The sequence below is a fragment of the Manis javanica genome, chromosome 1 (assembly GCF_040802235.1).
Source record: "Manis javanica isolate MJ-LG chromosome 1, MJ_LKY, whole genome shotgun sequence".
NCBI classification, from domain to species: domain Eukaryota; kingdom Metazoa; phylum Chordata; class Mammalia; order Pholidota; family Manidae; genus Manis; species Manis javanica.
Genome location: NC_133156.1, coordinates 168189271 through 168213219, shown reverse-complemented (window position 1 = coordinate 168213219; position 23949 = coordinate 168189271). Strand labels below are relative to the sequence as shown.

The window sequence follows — 23949 nt, the reverse complement described above, 5'->3', positions numbered from 1 at the left end:
CTTTGTTGTACAAAACTTTTTAGTTTGATGTAGTCCCATGTGTTCATTTTTGGTTTTGTTTCCCTTGCTCGAGGAGATGGGTTCAGGAAGAAGTTGCTCATGGTTATATTCAGGAGATGTTTGCTTATGTTGTCTTCTAAGAGTTTTATGGTTTCATGACTTTCATTCAAGTCATTGATCCATTTCGAGTTTACCTTTGTGTATGGGGTTAAACAATAATACAGTTTCATTCTCTTGCATGTAGCTGTATATGTGATCTATTCCTGAAAATGTTCCATGTGCACTTGTGAAGAATGTGTATTCTGTTGCTTTTGTATCAAGTGCTGTATAAATGTCCGTGAAGTCCATCTGTTCTAATACATTGTTCAGTGTCTCTGTGTTCTTACTTATTTTCTGTCTGGTTGATTTGTCCTTTGGAGTGAGTGGTGCGTTGAAGTCTCCTAAAATGAATGTATTGCATTGTATTTCCCCCTTTAATTCTGTTAGTATTTGTTTCACATATGTTGGTGATCCTGTGTTGGGTGCATAGAGATTTATAATGGTTATATCCTCTTTTTGGACTGACCCCTTTATCACTATGTAATGTCCTTCTTTGTCTCTTGTTACTCTCTTTGTTTGGAAGTCTATTTTGTCTGATACAAGTACTGCAACTCCTGCCTTTTTCTCCCTATTAGTCGCATGAAGTATCTTTTTCCATCCCTTCACTTTCAGTCTGTGTATGTCTTTGGGTTTGAAGTGAGTCTCTTATAGGCAGCATATTGATGGGTCTTGTTTTTTTTATCCATTCAGTGACTCTATGTCTTTTAATCAGTGCATTTAGACCATTTGCTTTTAGGGTGATTATTGATAGGTATGTACTTATCACCATTGCATGCTTTAGATTCGTGGTTTCCAAAGTTCAAGGGTAATTTCCTTACTATCTAACAGTGTAATGTAACTCAATTTGTATGCTATTACAAACACAACCTAAAGTTTCCTTTTTTTCCCCTCCTTTTTCTTCCTCTTCCAGTCTTTGTATGTTATGAATCATATTCTGTACTCTTTTTCTATCCTTTGGGTGACATCTATTTATCCTTAGGAATACTTTCATTTATAGGAGTCCCTCCAAAATGCACTGCAGAGGTGGGGGTTTGTGGAAAGTAAATTCTTTCAGCTTTTGCTTATCTGGGAATTGTTTAATCCTTCCTTCAAATTTAAATGAAAAAAACCTTGTGGGGTTCAGTATTCTTGGTTTGAGGCCCTTCTGCTTCATTTGATTAAATATATCATGCCACTCCCTTCTGGCCTATAAGGTTTCTGTTGAGAAATCTGATGATAGCCTGATGGGTTTTCCTTGTTATGTGATCTTTCTTCTCTCTCTAACTTCTCTTAAAAGTCTGTCTTTATTCTTACTCTTTGCCATTTTAATTATTATATGTCTTGATGTGGTCTTCCTTAGGTCCCTTGTGTTGGGATATCTGTGCACCTCCATGGCCTGAGAGACTATGTCCTTCCCCAGATTGGGGGAACTTTTTAGCAATTACCTCAGCAATGACACTTTGTATCCATTTTACTCTTTCTTCTTCTGGTACCCCTATAATGCAAATATTGTTCTGTTTGGATTGGTCACAAAGTTCTCTCAATATTCTTTCATTCTTAGAGATTCTTTTTTCTCTCTGTGCCTCAGCTTCTTTGTATTCATCTTCTCTAATTTCTAATCCATTTACCATCTCTTCTACTACATCTCAGCTGCTTTTAAATCCCTCCATTGTATGTTTCATTTCTGATATGGAATTTCTTAATGATTGAATCTCTGTGTTAAATTCATTCCTGAGTTCTTGAATATTTTTCTGTACCTCCAGAAGCTTATTTATGATTTTTATTTTGAACTCCCTTTTGGGAAGATTGGTGAGTTCAGTTTCCTTTGACCCTTTTTCTGGGGTTTGTGAGATTTTGGTCTGAACCATATTCTTTTGACGTTTCATGTTTCTCTGTGGTGCCCTCTAGTGCCCAGAAGCTCCAGTCTCTGGAGCTGCTCAGCCCCTAGAGTGAGGCTGAGGGTTGTAGGGGAGTGGAGCTGGTGCCTGTGGGGAGGAAGGAGCTGTTTCCTGCTTTTTGGCTGCAGTGCCTGTCTCTAGTGTCAGAGCCAGTGGGCTGAGCACACAGATGTAAGCCTCTGTGCTTGGTGTCACCTGCTGTTGTAGGCAGGGCCTCCCTCTCACTGGCCTGACAGCAGTGCAGTGATGAACAGTTTGCGAGCCAGTGCCAGTAGGCCAGGAGGGATGCGCCGTAGGCTGTGTGTCACAGAGGGGGGCCTCAGAGATGAGCAGCCAGCCAGAGGGATGGAGCACCCGAAGCTCCTCAAAGTTCTCAACCTGCTGGACAGAACATGCACAGACAACCTTGTACAGCTCTCCCTTGTCCCATGCAGCAAGGTCCATGCAAACCCTGCCCCTTCAGTAGCCCTCTCACTGCTAGGAAACCTCTCAGACCGCTGGCCTTTCCCTTGAGCTAGAGTGGCTGGGTGTGGATTCCGTCCTCCACAAACAGCTGTAATCTCAGGTCTTTCAGGCACTTCATCTGTCTGAGCTCCCCAACCTCCAGAGCACCACACAATATAGGTTTCTGCTTGGAAAGCTGGCCTCTAGGGCTGGGTGTTCAGCAATTCTTGGCCTGCACCCCTTCCCCGCTCTGTTTCTCTTCCTCCCACCAGTGAGCTGGGGTACGGGAAGGTCTTGGGTCCTGCCAATCAAGGCTTTTGTATGTTACCCTGTTTCATGAGGTCTGCTCTGTTCATGAGGTCTGTCTGGTGTCTGGTGCAGCCTTCTTTCCTGTTGCTGTTGTAGGGCTAGTTGTATTAACTGTATTTTCATACTCTATGTGCTTATGGGAGGATTTCTCGTTTCACCTGCCACGATGCCATCTTGAATCAAAAATGCAACTCAGTTTTGAGTATTTATTTTGTATCTTGCAACTTTGCTTTGTTCTTTAGTTCTAACAGTCTTGTTTTTGGTGGAGTCTTTAGGGTTTTCTACATAAAAGACCATGTCACATGTAAACAGAGATAATTTTACTTCTTTCTTATGATTTGGATGATTGATTTATTTTTCTTGCTTAATTGTTCTGGTTAGGACTTCTAGAATTATTTTGAATCGAAGAAGTGAAAATGGGTATTCTTGCCTTGTTCTTGATTTTAGAGTAAATGCCTTTAGTTTTTCATTGAGTATATGGGTTTTTCATATATGGTCTTTATTATATTGAGAATAAATAATCTAAAAGGAAAATCAGAACACAATGCTATTTACCATTGCACCACAATAATTACTTGGGAATAAACTTAACTAAGAAAGTGGAAACCTTGTACACCAAAAACTATAAAACATTGCCAAAAGAAATTACGGAAAACACAGATAAATGGAAAGATATCCTATGTTTATGGACTGGAAGACTTCATACTGTGAAAAAATCCATACTACCCTGAGCAAACTACAGATTCCATGCAATGTCTATCAAAATCCCAAACGTGTATTTTACAATATAAAAGGAAAAACAATCCTAAAATTCATATGATACCACAAATGACCCTGATATTGAAAACAATCTTGATGAAGAACAAAGCTCAAGAATTCATATTTGCTGAATTCAAAACAGTATGAAGGTACCATAACCAAAACTGTATGGTATGAGTATAAGGATAGACATATATATCAATGGAGAAAAATAAAGAACCCAGAAGTAAACTCATGCATATATGGTCAAATGATTGTTGACAAAGGTGCCAGAAATAAACAATGGAGAAAGGTAGCCTCTTTAAGAAATTGGCGTCAAGAAACTGGATATCCACATGCAATAGAGTGAAACAGGAATAATATAACTGGAATCCTTATTTAGGAAGAGTCATCTTTGTTGTATTTTCAAAAATATATGTGGTTTTGGGAAGAGATTTCCGCTGCTCTGGAATCCTTATTTAATACCGTAAGCAAAACTCAATTAAGAAAATCAATGTAAGAACTGAAGTGCAAAACATTTAGAAGAAAACATAGGAGGAAAGCTTCATAACATTGGTCTTAGCATTGGATTCTTGGATATGACACCAAAAACACAGGTAACTAATGCAAAAATAAACCACTGGGACTGCATCAAACTAGATAGCCTGTACTCAGCAAGAGAAACAATCAACAGAGTAAAAAGGCGACCTATGCAATGGAAAAAAATATTTAGAAACCATATATTTGATAAGGATTAATAACCAAAATTCATAAGAAAGTCCTATAACTCAATAACAAAACCAATGAAGAATCTGATTAACAAATAGGCAAAGGACTTGAATAGGCATTTCTCCAATGAAAACATACAGACAGCCAAGGTGTGTATGAGAAGATGCTCAACATCATTAATCATTAGGGAAATGCAAATCCAAAGACTTCATGCCTATTAGGCTGGCTAATAGCAAAAAACAAAACAAAAGTTTTTAAGTGTCGGTGAGGATGTAGAGAAATTGGAACCCTTGAACATTGTTGGCAGGAATGTAAATTTGTGCACAGTTGTTATAGACCATAGTATGGAGTTCCTAAAAAAGTTAGAAATAATGCTAACATATGACCCAGCAATCTAACTTCTGGGTATATATCCAAATGAATTGAAATCAGGGTTCTGAAGAGATTTTTGCACTCTCTGTTCATTGTGTTATTGTTAACAATAGTCAGGATATGAATGCAACCCTAGTGTCCACTGACAGGTGAGTGCAGGAAGAGAATGGTGTATACACACAAGGGAATATTATTCAACCTTGAAAATGAAGGAAATCTTATCGTTTGCTACAAATGGATGGACCTGGGAGACACCATGCTACTTGAAATTAGTCACGTAAGGGCGAACACTGCATAATTCCTTTTATTTGAGACGTCTAAAATAATGAAATATACAGAAATAGACAATAAGATAGTGGTTATTAGAGGAGCAGGAGGCGGATATTTGGAATTGTTGCTAAATGGGTATAAAGTTACAGTTACACAGATAAATAAATTGCAGAGATCTGTACAGCACAGTGCTTATAGCTAAAAGTAAGGACTTGTGCACTTAGAAATTTGTTAAGAAGGTAAATCTCATGTTAAGTGTTCTTTCCATAAATTAGAACAACAAAGGGACATAAAAAAACTAATATGATATTATATACTTAAAAGTTCATGAAGAGGATAGATCTTACATTGTCTTCTTATCACATGGAAAAATATTAATAATAAGTGAAGAGTGGGAGAAAAAAATAGGTAGTCAAGTTTTTTTCAAATTGGAGAAAGTAGACAATTGTGGTAACATTCAGGATTTAGTGGCAGATATTCAAATAAATAAACACTATTGAAAATTAGAAAAAAATAATTGGAACAGTGAATTTTCTTAGAACAAAACTATAAGTATGCGTTCTGTTACTGTGACATTTGGAGACTGCACAAATGAATAAACGAGACACAGATGAAAGGAGAGAGAGAGAATGTGTTAGGTTTGGTAGTAATGAAGTCAGCTATCAGCTCGCGAAACAATTTGTATTTCTCAATTTGAGTATCTTTGCAGTATCATTAAATAATCATCATAACAATAATGATACTAGCTAAATTTTGTTGACTGTTTACTTAAAGTCAAAGCAGTCTGTCCTAAGTGCCTTAATATCTCGTATCAGTTAGTTCTCACAACACCCCCAAAAGACGGGAATTTTTTTTAGTTGCAAGATAGTTGACATATTAGTGTCTGGTATAGAAATAGTGGCAATTATGCCCATGTACAAAATGCTCACCACAAGAAGTGTAGTTATCATAAAAAGATATTACAGGATTATTGACCATATTCCCAAGGTAGACTTTTCATCTCATGAATTATTTTATAATTGGAAGTTTGTACCTCTCTATCCCTGTCACCTGTCTCACCCATCCCCCTCACTCCTCCCTTCTGGCCACCACCTGTTTGTTCTCTGTACTGATGACTCTGTTTCTACATGTGTTTCATTTCTTTTGCTTTTTAGATCGCACATGAAAGTGAAATCACATGGTGTCTTTCTCTGTCTGATTTATTTCACTTAGCATAATGCCCTCTGGGTTCAACAGCAGAAAGATCTTAACCTAAATTTCAGGAGTGGAGAGTGGCAGGTGCACAGAAGCCTTGTGTACATGGAGTAAAGATCCTTGCAGGATTGTTTTTCAGCCATAACTTCCCCCAAAAATCTTGTTTTTCTTTTTTCTTCTCCTTACTGCAGCAAACTTAGAACCCTCTGTTTCATTCCCTGAGGTTGTGTGATGCATAGAGTCTGGTTTCTCTTTGGTTCATTTACTTGGAGATCAGAGTCCTTGTTGCCCCCAGCTCAAATTAGGTCTGACATGTCTCCCCAAATGAGGAAATTCTGGGCCCATATTCTATTGTGCTGGCGTTGAAATCCAAGGTTAAGTGTTTGCAGTTTCACATTGAATTTAGGATAAAAGTGGCTTTAGTGCTTCCAACATTTCTGGACACAGATTTAACAAAAAGTTGGACCCAAAATTTTCCATTTTCTTTTTATCTCTTCCCTTCCCTTCAACCTCTGTGCCTCCCTCCTTCTTTACCTCCTTCCCTCCCTCCTTCGATTTTCCTCAGCATGTTTTATGATTTCACTAGGATTGCTGATAGGAAGAACCTAGCCTATCATTTCTGGAAACTGAACCCATTTAAAGACATTTTGCATGTAAAATAGAAGCTCTTCATTAGATCTTCAAGCTGTTTGTAGTTTTAGAGCCTCTAAAGTTAATCTGAGAGGTTCTGCCGTGACCTCTGTGTCTTTCTCGTCACCAGACTACACCTCAGTGATGACGTGTTTGGCTCATGGTTTACAGTGGAGACTTTCACGATCCACTGCTTATGAAACTCACTTCTTTGCTCAGTGATTGCTTTGCATAGACCCCTCCAGGCCCAGAGCAGCTGCTAAGGTTTATAAAAGGGGCCTTTGCCATGGGAGCTGAGCTGCAGCAGGCGGGCAGGCGCAGCAAGATGGTGTCACAGATGCAGTTCCTCACTTTCCTGTTGCTCTGGGTCACAGATGAGAAATTCACAAGCGCCATAATCCTTTTGGAGCAATTAATATTTTCTTAGAGTCAAAAAATTTTAAGATGCACTGAGAAACACTGGCTTTTTGTAAAACAGGCCCAATTTTGAATTGACATGTAATGCCATTAGAAAACCTATTTTTAAAATGGCATATTTCAAGGTATGTAGCATAAAGTGGTGTGTGTGTGTGTGTGTTATCCTTATGCATCTGTGATTGCAGGTGCCTGCGGGGACATCGTGATAACCCAGTCTCCAGCCTCCTTGGCTGTGTCTCCAGGACAGAGGGTCACCATTAACTGCAGGGCCAGTCAGAGTGTTAGCAGCTATGTAGCCTGGTACCAGCAGAAGGCTGGACAGGCTCTGAAACTGCTCATCTACTCAGCATCCACCCAGGCATCTGAGGTCCCCGACCAGTTCAGTGGCAGTGGGTCTGGACAGATTTCACTTTCATCATCAGCAGTGCCCAGGCTGAGGATGTGTCAACTTATTACTGCCAGCAGCATTATAACTATCCTCCCACAGTGCTTCAGCCGTGAACACAAACCCCAGTTTCATGGGCAACTGCATCCCTGCTGGGCCAGCTGCTTCCTCCTCCCAAAGCTTTGAACACACACATTCCTCTATCTTTCTGAGAGGTCTCACCTCCTGACTGATTCCTGGCAGTAGGTAGGGCCCAGGAGAAAATTAAGCCAGTTGGATTGTCTGGGTCCCATTTTGTGGGAGATTATTGAAGACCAATGCTCTGAAGATCTCTAAGAGATGCTGTCAGGAGTTGTGTCGTACGGACCTGCATGTTTCCAATGGACAGGTCCCCTGAGTGAGCCAGGAAGGTTGGTCACCCTCTCTCAGCACGTCCCGTGAATTGTACACTTGGTGGATCAATTGTCTCTTCCCTGTTCCTGCTTGACTGGCACATTTCTATTTTAATTCCTTATTCTCATGGCTTTCCTTCTTTATCTGTGATCACCCTTGAACTCTGGACCTTCCCAATAGCAAACCCTTCGCTTTTCCTATTCAAAACCTTCCACATAACATGCAGCATCCCTCCCTTGCATTTCCTTTCCATGGACCCTGTTTTCCAGCCATGCCTTTCTGGCCACTGTCACTGCAGCTGCTCTCCCACTCTGTCCCCTTTTGTACCCCCTTTTGCTGTTAAGTTCATTTCTTTCCATTGTACTCATTCTTATAAAGGTGATTCCCTAATTCTTTCAGCTGTCATTCTAGAAAGATCTGATAGTGTTCCTCAGTGCCTTTTGTCATCATTTCTCAACATTCCCTTCCCTTGGATTTGCGAGTGAAGGGAATCATGCCTCTAAGTGTGCTATAAGTTCAATTCCTTGGGTCACAGGTAATTAACTTGCCCATTTCAGTGTAAAAGTGGAAGTCTCTAGTCATATCAGAGTTAGTTGTTCCTTCACCGTCTTTGTGAAATAATGAAATTCACATTCAGGAATGATTGCTGCAAACCAGACTGCGAACCTTGTTAGCTAGGAGACATTTAAAATCAAATGAGTTATTACTTAACTACTGTCATGTAATAAACCACCCAGAAATGTATACTTTTTAAGATGGCAGTGTTTTTATTGCTGTCATGCTTATTGCTAGCTGAGCGGTTCTGTTAATATGGGCCAGGCATGACTGACCTTGGCTGGCTTGCTCATGTATTTGAAGTTGGCTGACAGGTCACCTCCCTGCTAGCTGATGTACAACAGCTCGCATCTCATTCTTCTCCTTCCCATTTCTGGAGTTGGCTGACCATCAGCTGAGGCTCTTTAGGTGAGTGGCTTCATGTCTCTCCTCATCTGGTAGATGATGTTTAACTCTGATGGCAGTTGGCAGGGTCCCGAGAGAGACAGAGAGAAAGCACATTACATTTGTAATTACTTATGCTGATTCCTGCCTTTTTCTGCTACTTTATTCAATACCCAAGCCCCAGCCAAATGCTCTCTAGCATTCATTCTGTTTTCCTACTGTCATCAAATTTATCTTCATCTGATTTGTAAGCAGAATTTATCAGAGTGAAATTTCCTTTTTGGATGATAGAAGGCTTAAGATAAGGGTTAAGCATTAGAAATAAATTATGTAGTAGTAAAATTTGGAAATTACAAAAAGGTAAATGAAATTTGTGCTGATCCAGATAAGAAAGGGGGAAGGAACCCTTGTGACTAATAAATGGCTTATGTTGTTGTGGACTCCAACGTGAGGCACCAAAATGCAGGGCCTGCCCCTGTGGGGTGTGGGGGCCTCAGGAGAGGCCTCAGGGAACTTGTTGGCTTCTGGGTTGCCATGGCTACTGGCCAATTCTTATTTGTGTTTATTTTTCTGTATTACAATAAGCAGCAAGAAGACAAGATTTATTGAAGTCTTGTGTTTGTTGATAAATGGGCTGATGAGTTCCCCACTATTCCCAGTTGCTGTTGTCTGTGGGTGGACAGAATGCCCTCTCTGATAAAAGTCTGATTATTTGTGTGGTTTAATACACTTGTCATCTATATTTTCAGAGCCTAATGTAATGAAGCTCTTTTCTTTCAGGGCTGTGATTTGATCCATTTTTTTAAGTGGTTTAATGAAGGCATAATTTATGTCACAATATTCACCAATCTTAAGTGCACTATTCCATAAATTTGAGTAAATATATACAGTTATAACATCTACCATCACAATCCATCTTCAGAGTACTTCCATCATTAACAATATTTCTTTGGTCCTATTTGTAATTAGTCACTGGTTCCTCAATCAGCCCCAGAAAACCCTGATCTACTTTCTGGACATGTAACTTCTCCTTTTCTAGAAATGTCATGTGAATGGGATCACATAGAATGTGGTCTTTTGTATCTGACTCCCCTCAATAGGCATATTTTTGAAAGTTTGTCCATGTTTATTGCTGAGTAGTATTCCTCCAGTTTTCTAACCTGGCCCCAACCTCTGTCTTTCTACTGCTTCTCCAAGAGAAGGTATGTAGGGAGAGGCAAACTTTTTTAGGATATGATTTCCGTAAATAATTCTATGGGAAAATCATTTCTAGGCTTAGGATTTAAGACCCGAAAAATTTTAAGGCAACACAGACAATTTAATAATCAATTGAATTAATGCTTAGACTACATGAAATTGAAATTGATATAAAATAGAAAGTAATAGATATGTGTATGTCCTTTGGATTGAATATCCTGGGTGATGTGTTCAGGGACCTGGTAAAACACTGTGGTGAGAGTTGAAATTTTTAAATCTTGGAAAGACATGCAAAGTGATGTAGGACTGAGATCGAGGGAACCCTTCAAGGGAGAATGAGAGCAAAGACACATATACAGTTGTGTACAGAAAGGATCTTTGCATTTTGTCCCCAGGTCATAATATTGATGGCTAAGAGTGTATTTAAGGGATGCTTTTAAAGGTCTTAAAGCCACCCTGCTCTTGGCTGAGAGGCAAGGTGCTGAGCTGCTCTTGCTCCCTCTGCCCTGCATTCCAGGTAAGAGTGAAGCACAACAGAAGAGAGGGAAGACAGCTGACAAACACTCTGCTTCACTGAACTTGATTCTGGCTCCTGACCCTTCTCCTGGACCCGTGTATGCACTTCCTTGTAGAATCCAGATTTACCCAGAACTCTGCTAAGTCAGTTTAGCAAGAGACCCCCACTCTGCATATCTGATCACCCTGAATAACTAATCGGGTTCCTCACCCTCTCCATCCTACTGGTGATGTCTGATCAGCCTGGGATGTCTTCAGGATTAGCCAGAACCCCTTAATCCTGGTGTTTCCTCTTAATAATTGTCCATTCATTGACTCCTAACCTCTTCTTGGCTATAAATTCCACTTGCTCAGGCTGTTTTCAGAATGAATCCCAGCTCTATCCAGTATCTTATTTACCCTTATTGCAATAGTCCTAAATAAAATGTGCTTCTACCATTTTGCCTACTGTGAAGCTCTGGTTTTCCCTTGACATATATGACATTTCCTAATTTCTTGGTAGTTGAATTGCATGTTGGTGTATATGTATTTGTGTATTTGTATGAGTTTACTTGAGAGTGTGACCATGTCACCCGAGGCTGCTGGGCACGTAAGAGTGAGGCCCCTTCCCAGAGGGCACTTTCCATGCTCCATGCGGCTTTTCCAACACACTAGTACTGTTCCAACACACTAGGCCTTTACTGGTGTGCAGTTCTGACTTGAGCTCTAACATGGACAATGAGCTTCTCTCATCTTCGTGTTGACCATCTGCCCACAAGGGGAACCACTAGCACACGTCTGTGCAAACTCGCCGCCAGTAGGTCCACAATCTGTCTATACATTTGCAAATAAACACGAATTCTTACTTTATGATTCATTTGTCATCTGAGAATGTCTCTGGGTCTCTAGTCACTGCTGTGGGCATTGGTCTGGGCCACATTTCATCCTCACAGTGAGACCTGGGGAGGCAGATGCTCAAATTCATGGTCCTCAGCAGAGCATGAAAGCCTCTCCCAGGGCGAGAGTCCCAAACACCAAGTTTCCCTGTGGACAGTGGGGAGGGGTGTGTGCGGCTCCAGACCTGGGGCTCCTGACTCTTACTTCTCTGTTGCTTTTGGCAGGGCTCTGCCAGCAGGAAGCTCCTGGGAAGTGACAGCTCAGCCTTCCCTGTAACACTCCCACCACTTGCATAATGACTCAGGTGGCCCAGGAATGAGATGGAAACTAGTTCATCTTGCTGGAATCCGTTGCTTCCATCAACCCTTAGTCAAGAAATATATTGGAGAGGAACTTAGTTACACTGGGTAGTTTATAGAGACACTGAGAAGGCTGAAGGGAAGGCTTGGGGCTTTGTAGCTGGGAAACGTACCCTGGATGAATGCTGCTGAACTCATCCAGTGATGTGCCTGGAAGGCTGCTCATGAACTCGAGACTGCAGTGTGTACTGACATTGCTACTGGTGACTCTGGGTATTGCCCTGGGACCTTATCCTTGCTGCTGTTGTTTCCATCAGATAAAGGAGTTTTCTTTATTGCTTTCTCTGGTTATGGTGAGGTGAATCTGTAACTCTATAAGGTGTTTACTGGGCAATGTGAAGCCGTACAATATAATGGAGAATCTGGTGTGTCCATTTTACTTGAATGTTTCATGTCAAATGTTTTATATTAAAATCTACATACATAAAGAATAGAGAAGAAAAGTGGTGTAATTTGTGTAGAAAAATGCAACTCATTTTTGAGAATTTATTTTGTTTCCTGCAGCTTTGCTTTGTTATTTCGTTCTAACAGTCTTTTTTGGGGGGAATTGTCAGGGGTTTCTACATAAAAGATCATGTCACCTGTAAGCAGAGGTAATTTTACTTCCTTCGTATAGTTTGAATGTTTTGTATTTATTTATCTTGCCTAGTCGTTCTGGCTATGACTTTTAGTATTATTTTGCATCGATGCAGTGATAGTGAGTATTCTTGCTTTGTTGTTGATTTTATATGAAATGCTTTCAGTTTACACCAGAGTATGTTTGTTGTGGGTTTTTAATATATGGTCTTTATTTTATTGAGGATAAATAATCTAAAAGGAAAACAAGAAAACAATACTACTTACCATTACACCACAAAAGTTACTTAGGAATCAACTTAACTAAGGAGGTCAAAAACATATACACTGAAAAGTAGAAAACATTGCTGAAGGAAATTAAAGAAGACACAGATAAATGGAAAGATATTCTATGTTCATGGACAGGAAGACTTAATATTGTTAAAAAGTCCATACTACCCAGAGCAAACTACAGATTCCATGCAATGTCTACCAAAATCCCAAAGGCACTATTTTTATAGAAACAGAAAAAAATCCTAAAATTCATATGGAACCACAAAGGATCCTGATATCAAAAAAAAATATTGAGAAAGAATGAAGATCAATAATTCATACTTACTGACTTCAAAACAGTGTAAACCTAGCATAACCAAAACTGTGTGGTATGAGTATAAGGATAGACATATATACCAATGAAGCAAAATAAAGAGCCCAGAAATAAAACTCATGTACATATGGTCAAATCATTGTTGACAAAGGTGCCCGAAATGCACAATGGAGAAAGATATTCACTTTAGGAACTTGTGTCAAGAAAACTGGATACCCACATGCAATAAAGAATAGAGCAAAACAGGAATAATATAAATGGAATCCTTATTTAATACCATATGCAAAACTCAATTAAAAATAAACATAAGAACTAAACTGCAAAACTCTTAGAAAAAAATATAGGAGGAAAGTTATAACATTGGTTAGCATTGGATTCTTGGATAAGACACCAAAAACACAGGCAAGAAATGTAGAAATAAGCCACTGGAACTGCATCAAACTAGAAAGTCAATACGCAGCAAGAGAAATAATCAACAGAGTAAAAAAGCAACGTATGCAATGGGAGAAAATGTTTGCCAACCATATATCTGATAAGGCTTAATATGCAAAATACATAAGAAACTCCTACAACTCAATAACAAAACCAACAGATAACCTGACTAACAAATAGGGAAAGGACTTGAATAGGCATGTATTCAGTGAAGACATAGAAACAGCCAACAAGTGTATGAGAAGATGCTCAACATCATTAATTATTAGGGAAATGCAAATCGCAAAGACTTCACGCCTATTAGGCTGGCTAATAGCAAAAGACAAAACAAAAGTTTATACGTGTTGCTGAGGTTCTAGAGAAAATGGAACCCTTGAACACTGTTGGCAGGAATGTCAATTTTTGCAGCTGTTACAGACAACAGAATGGGGTTACGAAAAGAGTTGGAAATAGTACTAACATATGATCCAGCAATCTTACCTCTGGGTATATATCCAAATAATTTGAAATCAGGGTTCTGAAGAGTTTTTCACTCTCTGTTCATTGTGGCATTGTTAATGAGAGTCAGGATACGGAAACAACCCTGTCAACTCCACTGACAGGTGAGTTCATGAAGAGAATGTGGTGTGTATATACAAGGGAATATTATTCAACCTTAAAAATGAAGGAAATCTTACCGTTTGCTACAAATGGATGGACCTGGGAGACACCATGCTACTTGAAATTAGTCACCTAAGGGCGAACACTGCATAATTCCTTTTATTTGGGACGTCTAAAATAATGAAATATACAGAAATAGACAATAAGATAGTGGTTATTAGGGGAGCAGGACGCAGATATTTGGAATTGTTGTTAATTGGGTATAAAGTTACAGTTACACAGATAAATAAATTGCAGAGATCTGTACAGCACAGTGCTTATAGCTAACAGTAAGGACTTGTGCACTTAGAAATTTGTTAAGAAGGTAAATCTCATGTTAAGTGTTCTTTCCATAAATAAGAACAACAAAGGGACATAAAAAAACTAATATGATATTATATACTTAAAAGTTCATAAAGAGAGTGGATCTTACATTGTCTTCTTACCACACACAACACTACTACTAATAAGGGAGAGAGTGGTAGAAAAAATAGGTTAATAGTCAACATTTTTTCAAGTTGGAGAAAATAAAATATTATGGTTACATGAGTGTTTAGTGGCAGGGATTCAAGTAAATAAACACTAATGAAAATAGGAAAGAAAATAATTGGAAAAGTGAATTTTCTTGGAACAAAACTATAAGGATGCATGCTGTTACCATGACTTTAGGAGACTGTACAAATAAATAAACAAAACACAGATGAAAGGAGAGAGAGAGAATGTATTAGGTTTGGCACTAATTAAATCAGCCCTCAGCTAATGAAACAATACAGTATTTCCCAATTTGTACTTCTTCATGGTATCATCAAATAATCATGACAATAATGATACGAGCTAAATTTTGTTATCTCTTTACTTGATGTCAAAGCAGTGTTTGCTGAGTGCCTTACATATCTTGTATCAGTTAGTTCTCACAACAACCCTATAACATAGGAATGTTTTTTTAGTTGCAAGATAGTTGACATATTAGTGTCTGGTGTAGAAAATGGTGCCAATTATGCCCATGTACAAAATGCTCACCACAAGAAGTGTAGTTACCATACAGAGATATTACAGGATTATTGCCCATATTCCCTATGCTGGACTTTTCATCTCATGAATGATTGTATAACTGGAAGTTTGTTCCTCTTGATCCCTTCCTCCTGTCTCACCCATCCCCCTCACTCCTCCCTTCTGGCCGCCACCCATTCGTTGAAATCACATGGTATGTGTCGTCCTCTGTCTGACTTATTTCACTGGCATAATGCCCTCTAGCTTCAGCAGTAGGAAGAGCTTCACCTAAATTTTAAGAGTGGAGAGCGGCAGGCTCACATAAACCTTCCATACATGGAGTAAAAATCCTTTCAAGGTTTGGTTTTGGCCATAACTTCCCCCCAAAATATTGTTTGTTTTTTGTCCTCTACTGGGGCAAACTTGGAGCACTCTTTTCTGTTCCCTGTGGTTGTGGGAAGGGTAGGGTCTGGTGTCTCTTTCATTCATTTACTTGGAGATTAGAGTCCCTCTGTCCCCCAGCTCAAATTAGGTCCCACATGAGGACGTCCTGGGCCCATCTTCTATTGTTGTGGCCCTGAAACCCAAGCTTAAGTGTTTGAAGTTTTGCATTGTATTTAGGATAAAAGTGGCTTCAGTTATCCAACATTTTCTGGTTGTAGATTTAACAGTAAGTTGGATACAAATATCTGCATTTTCTTTTTGTCCCTTCCTTTCCGTTCTGCTTCCCTTATCCCACCCTGCTTCTTTTTCTCCTCCGTATGTTTTATGATTTCACTAGGATTGCTGATAGGAAGAACCTAGCCTATAATTTCTAGAAACTGAACCCATTTAAAGACATTTTGGATTTGAAATAGAAGCTCTTCATTAGATCTTGATGCTGTTAGTAGTTTTAGAGCCTCTAACATTAATCTGAGAGCTTCTGCGGTGACCTCTGTGTCTTTCTCATCACCCAACTACACCTCAGTGACAGCGTGTTTGGCTCCTGGTTTACAGTGGAGACTTTCATGATCCACTGCTTATGAAACTCACTTCTTTGCTCAGTGATTGCTTTGCATAGACCCCTCCAGGCCCAGAGCAGCTGCTCAGGGTTTATAAAAGGGGCCTTTGCCATGGGAGCTGAGCTGCAGCAGGCAGGCAGGGGCAGCAAGATGATGTCACAGACGCAGGTCCTCACGTTCCTGTTGCTCTGGGTCACAGGTGAGAAATTCAGAAGTGACACAATCCTTTTGGAGTAATATCTCTTAAGAGTTAAAAATTTTTTAGATGTAATAAGAAATACTGGCTATTTCCAATACAGGCTCAATTTTGTATTGGCATGCAATGTCATCAGAAAGCCTATTTTTAAAATGGCATATTTCAAAGTGCGTAGCATAAAGTGGTGTATGTGTGTGTGTCATCCTTACCCATTTGTGATTGCAGGGGCCTGCGGGGACATCGTGATGACCCAGTCTCCAGCTTCCTTGGCTGTGTCTCCAGGACAGAGGGTCACCATTAACTGCAAGGCCAGTCAGAGTGTTAGCAACTACGTAGCCTGGTACCAGCAGAAGCCTGGGCAGGCTCCAAAACTGCTCATCTACTCGGCTTCCACACGTGCATCTGGGGTCCCCGACCGGTTCAGTGGCAGTGGGTCTGGGACAGATTTCACTTTCACCATCAGCAGTGCCCAGGCTGAGGATCTGGCAACTTATTACTGCCAGCAGTATAATTACTATACTCCCACAGTGCTTCAGCCTCGAACACAAACCCCAGGGCCGCGGGCCAGTGCATCCCTGCTGGGCCAGCTGCTTCCTCCCATCACAGCTTTGAACTCACACATCCCTCTATGAGCCTGAGAGGTCCCACCTCCTGACTGATTCCTGGCAGGTGGAGGGCCCAGTAAGAAATGACATCAGTTGGATTTTCTGTATCCCTTTTTGTTGGGGATTACTGAAGAACAATCCTCTGTAGATCTCTTAGAGATACTCCCAGGAGTTGTGTCATAGGGAACGGCATGTTCCCAACGGACAGGCCCCTGAGTGAGCCAGGAAGGTCGGGCACCCTCTCTCAGCGTGTCCCATGAATTGTACACCTGGTGAAACAATTCTGTCTTCCTGGTTCCTCCTTGACTGGCTCATTTCTATTTTAATTCCTTATTCTCACGGTCTTCCTTCTTTATGTGCAATCACCCTCCAACTCTGGACCTTCCCAGTAGTAAACCCTTGGCCTCTCTCATTAAAAACCTTCCACATAGCATGAAGCTTCCCTCCCTTGCGTTTCCTTTCCATGGACCCTGTTTTCCAGCCAAGCCTTTCTGGCCACTGTCACTGCAGCTGCTCTCCCACTCTGTTCCCTTTTGTACCACCCTTTGCTGTTAAGTTCATTTCTCTCCATTGTACTCATTCTTACAAGGTGATTCCCTAATTCTTTCAGCTGTAATTCTAGAAAGATCTGATAGTGTTACTCAGTACCTTTTCTCGTCACATGTCAACTTTCCCTGTAAAGCCATCCCTTGGATTTGTGAGGGAAGGAAGTCGTGGCTCTAAACGTGCTGTAAGTTGAATTTCTTGGATTACATGTAATTAATTTTAGTGTTGTTCCTTCACCTTCTTGTGAAATAAGGAAATTTAGTTACAGGAACAATTGCTGCAAACCTGACCAACCAGTCTCCTCTGAACACTAGTATACATAACAACTTCTCCCAGTAATTAGAAATATAATTGAAATATTGATATTAAGGAATGCATGTCATTCATTTCTTCAAGATATGATTTTTGAGTGTATGTTGTGTGTCAAGAGCACAAATATCTGCTTTCACACCATTTGGGAGACACAAACATACATAGCTTTGTAAGTGCTACAAGGAAAAATAAAGAAAGCCAGAGGGTAAGGTTGCTGGCTAAGAGGGGACATTTAAAATCAAATGAGGTATTAGTTAGCTATCGTCATGTAATAAAACACCCTCAAAAGTGTAGTTGCTCAAGATGGCAGTGTTTTTATTGCTGTCATGCTTATGGTTAGCTGAGCGGTTCTGTTAATATGGGCCAGGCTTGATTGACCATGGCTGGGTGGCTCATGTATTTGAAGTTGGCTGACAGGTCACCTCCGTGGTAGCTGACAGAGGAAGGCTCGTGTCTCTTTCTTCTCCTTCCCATCTGTGTAGCTGGCTGACCATCAGCTGGGGCTGTTCAGGTGACTGGCTTCATGTCTCTCCTGATCTGGTAGATGGCGCTCAACTTCCATGGCAGTTTGCATGGTTCAGAGAGAGAGAGAGAGAGAGAGAGAGAGAGAGAGAGAGAGAGAGAGAGAAAGCACATACAGTCTGCTGAAGTCTAGCCTCATAGTGACACAGTGTCCACTGCCACATTCTAGACCAGTGCAAGCGATGCCACTGAAGAAGGTAAATAGCCCCTGCCTCGACACAGGAACTGCAGAGTGACATGGCATAAAGCATGGGTATGGGGAGGGATAAAGATGGGGACCTGTTTCTGCATGTATCCATGGATGGTCATAGAAAATTAGCCTGAGAATATATGACTTAATTGATGTTTTAAAGTAGAGAAGAAATGAGCCGTAGGAATACTTTCAGGAAATACAGTCCTAGTTTGAGGAAACAGCACAATTCTGAGGCAGATCTGTGATCACACATAGAAAAAGATGGAAGGCAATGTTGCTAAAATGGAGCGTGCAAGGGGGACAGTGGGGGAAGTAAGATCAAAGGCCACACTGTGTAGGACGTTGTGGGCCTCTCCGAGGACTGGGGTTTGTTTGAAGGATGTGGTCAGTGGGAGAGCTCTGAATAGGGAAGAGGGAGCAGAAGGTCTGGCCCTGAGGGGACTCTCCACCTGGGGACTTCGTCGCACCTGGATGTAGGAGCAGGGGCCCAAGATCTGGGATGGTGGTACCACTTGCTGCCTCTTGCCCTCCCAAGGGTTCAGACCCTGTCTCTAGAAAAGACCTGTTTGCCTGCCTCTGACCACAGGGCTGGCTGTGGGGGGCAGTGATGAGGTTGGTGCAAATCCCCAGGAGGAAGAGGCAGGGTCGGTGGAGTCGGGTTGTGGTCACACCTGGTGATGCTTTGGCGGGAGCCCCGGGTGCATGCCCCTCCCAGAGTTGCCCCTGAGGATGTGCTCAGGGTCACAGATGTGGTGGCTGTGACCCCCCATGGCATGTAGACAGAAGTGTGGTCCTGAGGGGGGCGGCTCCTATGCTCATAATCTCCGGAGGGCCCAGGTCCCTGTGAGGTGCAGGCAGCTCTCCTGTGAGGACCCAGAGCAGTTCTGGGAGGCTCAGGCCGGCCGCGGGTCTCTGCGCCTGCACCAGGTGGAGCCCCTCATCCCAGATGTTCCTTTCCACAGGAATGAGTCTGGGGGTGTGGGGCTGTGACCCAGGAACAGGAGAACATAGCACTTTTTCTCTCAAGTTATCCTCAGTGGATTTAGCCCTTGGCTGTTCAAGTGTTCATTAAACCAGCCTGATCATGAGAATCAGACAAAGGAATTTCAATTTTCCCCATGGTGCCCATTTGGCCTGGAGTGGCCATTTCAGCTGCCTTTTTGGATGAACTCTCAGGCAAATCCTTCATCCTTTCTAGTAATTCTTAAATAATAGTGTCACGTGGACATTTCTCATCGCAGTTGGTTTCCTTGGGTGCCTGGCAATGCTGGCCTCTGAGGGGGTAAGTACCTCACTGTCCTCTGTCCCCACTTGTGGTCCACAGAGAGCTGTTGCCTGAGGAAGGAGAAGAGTTGGGTGGCACCAGCTCTCCATTCCCAGCTGGATCCCAGTATCTCCGGCTTTTCCAGGTGTGTGGACAGTGCTCACAGTTCCCAGGCTGGGGTTGCTGTAACTGCATCAAGGCACCCACCTCTCAGGGCTGCACCCTCACCTCCCAGAGCAGCGCCTCAGCCCAGCCTCACCTTCGGTTTCCTCAGGCAGGAAGCAGATGTGCAGCCCCCGGAAGTGCTCCCCATCTTCTGGAGAAACATGATTCTCTCCAACACTTCCAGGGAGGGGAAGGTGGGACTCAATAACAGCTCCTGAAAGGGCTTTTCTTAATTTCTATTTGTTGACCACCATGTGGTGATTTTTTGTAAAAGAGTCAGTGTCTAAAAGTAGTTTTCAGAAAAATTGGGAGCGTGTCTCATCTTGGAATCTCTTCCAGAAACAGGGCTGAGATGGTTGCAGTGTCCTGTCCCATGCCAGGTGCCAGGAGGAGTGCACTCAGTTTGGGGCCCGTGTGACAGCAGACCTTGAGTCGGTCTCACTCTCAGTCCCATGGAGAAGGGAGGTCTTGGGAACGGGAAGTTGGTTCCCAAAGGGAGGCAGCCCTGGAGGTGAGGCTGTGTTGTCACCTCCTCTGCAGAGGAGACAGTGACCTCTGCCCCTCCTGAGCCCGGGGCTGACCCTCCCCTAGGTCCCCCCTCCCTCTTTTAGCTCCACTCATCAGCCCCTCCACACCTACCTCAAACGCACTGCATCTGCATCATGTCCTCAGATACACTGGCATCTGCCTCCTGACTTTCCTCTGCCTTTCAGCTCCTGTTTCTAGAAACCTGACAAATGGTCTTCTAGATTTGATTTTTGAATTTCTATGTGAGAAAACCTGATTATTAGTTAATCTCCATTATTCCTGTTTGACATATGTTTATACGAGTCCATGTGCTAAGCCACTCCTAACCCTTAGGTGGGCTGGTTTGGATCAGGTGACACTCTCTCCCAGTGGAATATTTCCAGTTGTTCAATGTTATTCTTAATTTGAGCCCTGTTTCTGGCCTGTGTTTGTGAAGATCCCACATCACCCACAAGGAAAATCAACCCTCTGGACCTGTTGTCTCAGTTTATCTCTTTCTTGTCTTTTTTAAGAACATTAAAAAATATTTGACATAGAACACTGTGGAAGTTTAAGGTGTGCAGTATGTTGACTTGGTACATTTATATGTTGCAATATGATTAGCACCATAGATAGCTAACACCTTTATTGTGTGACAAAATTATAATTTCTTTTATGTGGTGAAAACAATTTAAGATCTAGTTTCTTAGCAACTTTAAAGTTCACAACTTTGAAGTCAACAGTAGTTTTTATTATAATCACTAACCTGTGCATTAGCTCTCCAGGGCCTATTTATCTACTAGTTTCAAATTTTTACCCTTAATTTATTAATCCCCAATCCCCCAATCCCCTAGCCTCTTGTAACTATCATTCTAGCCTTTGTTTTCATGAGTTCAGCTTTTTAAGATTCCACATGTAAGTGAGATCCTAGAGTATTTGTGTTTGTCTGTCTGACTAACCTCACTGAGCATGATGCCCTCAACGTCCATCCATGTTGCTGCAAATGGCAGGATGTCTTTCTTCCTCATGGCTGAATGATATTCCACTGTGTATATATACACAGCTGCTTTATTCGTCCATCAGTGAACTCTTGGCTATTGTGAATAATGCTGCTATTAACATGGGTGTGCATGTATCACTTTAAATTCTTGTTTGCATTGCCTTTGGAAATATATGCAGGAGTGAAATTACTGGATCATGTGGTAGTTTCACTTGTACTTATTTGTGGTGATTTATGCCTTTTTCTTCTCGTTATCTAATACTGAAGCCCCACCCAATCACTGTCTAGCATACATCCTGTTTTCCTATTGTCATTGAATTTATCTTCATCTGAATTGTAAGCAGAATTGATCAGAAGTTGAATTTATTTTTTTGAGGATAGAAGGGTCAGCATGAGGGTTAAGTAGTAGAAATAAATTAGTTATATTAGTAAAATTTGGAAAATACAATATGGTAAGTGAAATTTGTACTGATTCAGATAAGAAAGGGGGAAGGAACCCTTGTGACTAATAAATGGCTTATGTTGTTGTGGACTCCAACGTGAGGCACCAAAACGCAGGGCCTGCCCATGTGGGGTGTTTGGGCCTCAAGAGAGGCCTCAGGGACCTGCTGGCTTCCGGGTTGCCATGGCTACTGTTCCTCTGCCTGAGGACAGTCAGCCAGAGGGAGACAAAGGACAAACACCTGGACCTCTGAGTTAGATGAGAGATCACATGCTGCCCAGTGAGCTCCTGTTTTGGGAAAGTTTCTGGGTGCCCGTTGGGAGGGGTTTTGCAGAACACAAAGCATTTGCTCCTGAGAGAGGAAGCAGTTGGGTGACAAATAAAGGGTTAAATCTTGCCCTGTGTGCTTGGGTTCACAGCGTCTTGTCCTTTCCCCCATGTTATTGGTTTATGGTGCTGTACATGAGCAAACCGAGGCTCGATGCATCGTACTGACTCAGTTTCCTGAAAGAGACCTCAAGGGAAGTCAGCAGAGTTCGTCCTGGACTTCTGAGTTCCTGACCCCATCAATATATCAAAGGCACAAAGGAAGGAGCAGGGCCGGTGGTGTGGGAACATGTCACTTACTCCCCTGCCCCTGCAGCCCCAGGGTGAGCGTGGCTGCTTCTGTCAGTGTGCTCTGAGGAGAGTTTTGTCCTGTTTATTTGAAATGAATGGCAAGCTTTCAGGAAATTGCTAAAAGAATCAAGACCCTCTTAATCCCTTCCCTCAGCTCCCTCAAATGTTAACATTTTGCCACATTTGTTCTCTTATTCCTTCTCCATATAGATATGCTTTTTCTTTGCCTGAATGTCAGGAAAGTAAGTTCTAAGCATGCAAGTGCCAAATAATTTCCTTATAAAAAATTGCATTCTCTTACATTGCCATAGTTCAATTCACAATTTCGAAAATTAACTGATACCACCGTGCTATCTAACCCATGGGCTGGCGTGGGAGTTGGTGTTCTAAATCCTTTTGTTTTTGCAGGATCTTAAACTTCCTTGCTCTCCTTTGTCCCATCACTGCCCAGACTCCAGAGCGTGCCTTTCCCTCCTGTTCATGCTCCACTTCCCTGAAAATGCCGCCTTTCCCTGCTGCCTCCCTGCGTCCTGGGCACTTGATCGAGTCCATCCTGCTGCGCCCCTGCTCTGTGACGCCAGGGCTCCTCAGTATTTTTCATGAAAAGTGAATTTTCTCTTACACGTGATTTAAGATTAGTTTTCTGTTCTCCTCCATACAGGTTTTCTGGTCATTGCTGATTTTCTGCACGGACCCGTGGCTCTAGTGATGAAATGGATGCTATTTTTCTACTTTTCACTGGCTTAGCCGGGTAGTTTATGCTGTACTCATGCTAACGAGATAGGTTTTATGTGGTAGTATTTTTTTTTTTGGGTGATCTGCACAGCTTCTGAAATACGTACAGAGAGATCCCGGTTTGGGCAGCTGTCATTACTGCTTAAATAACCTCTCCGGGTAACTCCTGAAGCACATCCCTCCCGTGGTCATGTGGGACCCCCTCTCCCTGCAGCCCCGTGGATCAGGAGTCCTCGGGCCCCAGAGGTTGCCCCCAGCACAGGACCAGGAGGAAGGGGGCCCCGAGGAGGGGGGAGTGATGGATGTCAGGCAGGTGTGTGTCCTCGGGCTTCTTGCAATTTTTTTGTCACTGCGGAAAATGGCAATTGCTGCTGAGTAACCACTGTCGTCTTGTCCTCCTGAGGCAGGTGTGGACTTCCGGGTGAGCAGCAAGGGAAAGAGTCAGGGCTTCCCAGGTACGTCGGGCCCAGGCTGTCATGGGGACTCTTTCTCTGGCACCTGCACTAGAAAGCAGACCTTCCCGGAGGCTCAGGATGACCAAGAGGAGGCCCCGTTACTACCCAGAGGACCAAGAAGCGTTCAGCCACTTCTGGATTTGCCCTGAGGTGGTTCAGAGACCTTTAAACTGCAGGTGAGAGGACAGGTTCATTGGGCATCATCGAACCCCTCCTCGGGCTCTTCAGGTGACATTGGGGTGGTTCTAAGGTGTAAGATGGCTGACAACAGGCTGTGGTGACCTGCACACTGTCCCTAGTATCCTTGATACTACTGTGTGTTGAGGGTGGGGTGTTCATCTGACGTAATTATTGACAGGGAGGAAAAGAAGCTCATAATTCAGTTTCCTGTATCAAGTTCGTTCAGGGCATGTCAGGGTAA

The 23949-nt window shown here is 42.2% G+C and overlaps 2 gene segments (V, D, J or C); one reads left to right on the top strand and one right to left on the bottom strand.

The window, feature by feature from the left end:
- Window positions 1–23949, bottom strand: part of LOC118971267 (immunoglobulin kappa variable 2-28-like) — a 628396-nt gene that overhangs the window by 294566 nt on the left and 309881 nt on the right.
- Window positions 16025–16811, top strand: LOC118971276 (immunoglobulin kappa variable 4-1-like). The segment is given in 2 exon segments: window positions 16025–16167; window positions 16390–16811. Coding segments are annotated over 2 exon segments (495 nt in total).